The sequence below is a fragment of the Ailuropoda melanoleuca genome, unplaced genomic scaffold, assembly GCF_002007445.2.
Source record: "Ailuropoda melanoleuca isolate Jingjing unplaced genomic scaffold, ASM200744v2 unplaced-scaffold72931, whole genome shotgun sequence".
Classification (NCBI taxonomy): Eukaryota; Metazoa; Chordata; class Mammalia; order Carnivora; family Ursidae; genus Ailuropoda; species Ailuropoda melanoleuca.
In genome coordinates, this window is record NW_023248205.1 from 1 (window position 1) to 1,713 (window position 1,713).

The 1,713-nt window shown below is 38.8% G+C and overlaps 1 protein-coding gene across 1 annotated transcript; it reads right to left on the reverse strand.

Annotated features, from left to right (window-relative positions):
- Window positions 1-100: 100 nt before the first annotated feature.
- Window positions 101-1,431, reverse strand: LOC117800584 (olfactory receptor 4A47-like). Its single transcript, XM_034653136.1, has one exon. It carries the CDS (start codon window positions 1,301-1,303, stop codon window positions 374-376), a length of 930 nt encoding a protein of 309 aa, XP_034509027.1. The 5' UTR covers window positions 1,304-1,431; the 3' UTR covers window positions 101-373.
- Window positions 1,432-1,713: the final 282 nt, after the last annotated feature.

A 1,713-nucleotide genomic window follows, 5' to 3' on the forward strand; every position in this document is an offset into this window, starting at 1 on the left:
CACTGGCTGTCTCTATCTCTGTCAAATAAATAAATAAAATCTTAAAATAAATAAATAAATAAATAAATAAATTTTAAAAAAGATAAAAATATACACTTATTAAAACTTAGTATAATCATATAAAATTTACATATTCATTACCTATTGTTGATTCCCTTCTACAAAAGCATTACACCCTTGAATGAAGTATCTACAAAGTATTATGAACTTACAGTCTAGCAGGAAGGGAAACATAGCACAATCATCCAGTTCATTCTTTAATTATAATTAATTTCTTTGAAAAAGGGGAAATCAGAATCATTTTAAGAATACTCCTGCATTCTCAGAAAATGGGCCCAATGTAAAGGAATTCTCCTCGTGGTTTATAATATGCTTATCTATTAAAAGATATGACATTTCTCATCCAGAGCTTCTTCATAGCATTTGTCATCTCAGAATTTCTCAGAGTGTAGATCAGTGGGTTCAGCATTGGGGTTACGACTGTAAAAAAGACGCTCAATGATTTGTCAATGGGGAAGGTCTTAGCAGGTCTCACATACATGAAAATACATGGAACAAAGAAGAAGACAACCACAGTGATGTGGGAACCACAGGTCTGGAGGGCTTTCCGCCTCCCTTCTGGACTAAGGTTCTTTAGAGAGTACAAGATGACACCATAAGAGATGAGCAAGAACACAAACACAATAGTGCAGATCATTCCCCCATTGGCCAACACTAACAGGCCAATGATGTATGTGTCAGTACAGACCAGTTTCAGTAAGGGGTACATTTCACAGATGAAATGATCAATGACATTGGGGCCACAGAATGGGAGCCCATAAATAGTGCTAACTTGAATTACTGAATGCAGAAACCCTCCGACCCAGGACACTACCAGCAGCACAACACACACCCACTGCCTCATGATCACCAAATAATGCAAGGGCTTGCAGATGGCCACATAGCGGTCATAGGCCATCACCAGCAGAAGAAAGACCTCTGATCCACCAAAAAAGTGCTCTGTGAATAGCTGGGTCATACAAGATTGGAAGGATATGGTATTTTTCCCAAACAACAAGTGTGAAATCAATCTGGGGCAAATGCAAGAGGAATAAGTGACATCCATAAAAGATAAGTTAGCAAGAAACAAGTACATAGGTGAGCCCAGGGTCTTACTGACAGTTACAGTCACCACAATGAGCAGGTTTCCCACCACAGTCAAAATATAGAAGAGCAAGAACATAACAAAAAGGACCTTCTGTTCCTTTGGATCCTGGGTGAGGCCCAAGAGGACAAAGTAAGTTACATTGTTTCTTGGGTCCATCTAGTCTGGATAGGAGTGAGTTCTCATATTAATACCAGGTGATCTACAAAACAAGGGAGAAAACCTTTAAATGCATTATAAGATTAATCGTTTAGTGATTCATTCAATTAAAAGATTGTGGACAGGGGCGCCTGGGTGGCTCAGTAGTTAAGGGTCTGCCNCTATTGTCACCACAATGAGCAAGTTTCCCACCACAGTCAAAATATAGAAGAGCAAGAACATAACAAAAAGGACCTTCTGTTCCTTTGGATCCTGGGTGAGGCCCAAGAGAACAAAGTAAGTTACATTGCTTCTTGGGTCCATCTAGTCTGGATAGGAGTGAGTTCTCATATTAGAACCAGGTGATCTACAAAACAGGGGAGAAAACCTTTAAATGCATTATAAGATTAATCTTTTATTGATTCATTCAG

Bases quoted from the DNA above. Each gene is read 5' to 3' on its own strand.
- LOC117800584 (XM_034653136.1), bottom strand. From the start codon at position 1,303: ATGGACCCAAGAAACAATGTAACTTACTTTGTCCTCTTGGGCCTCACC.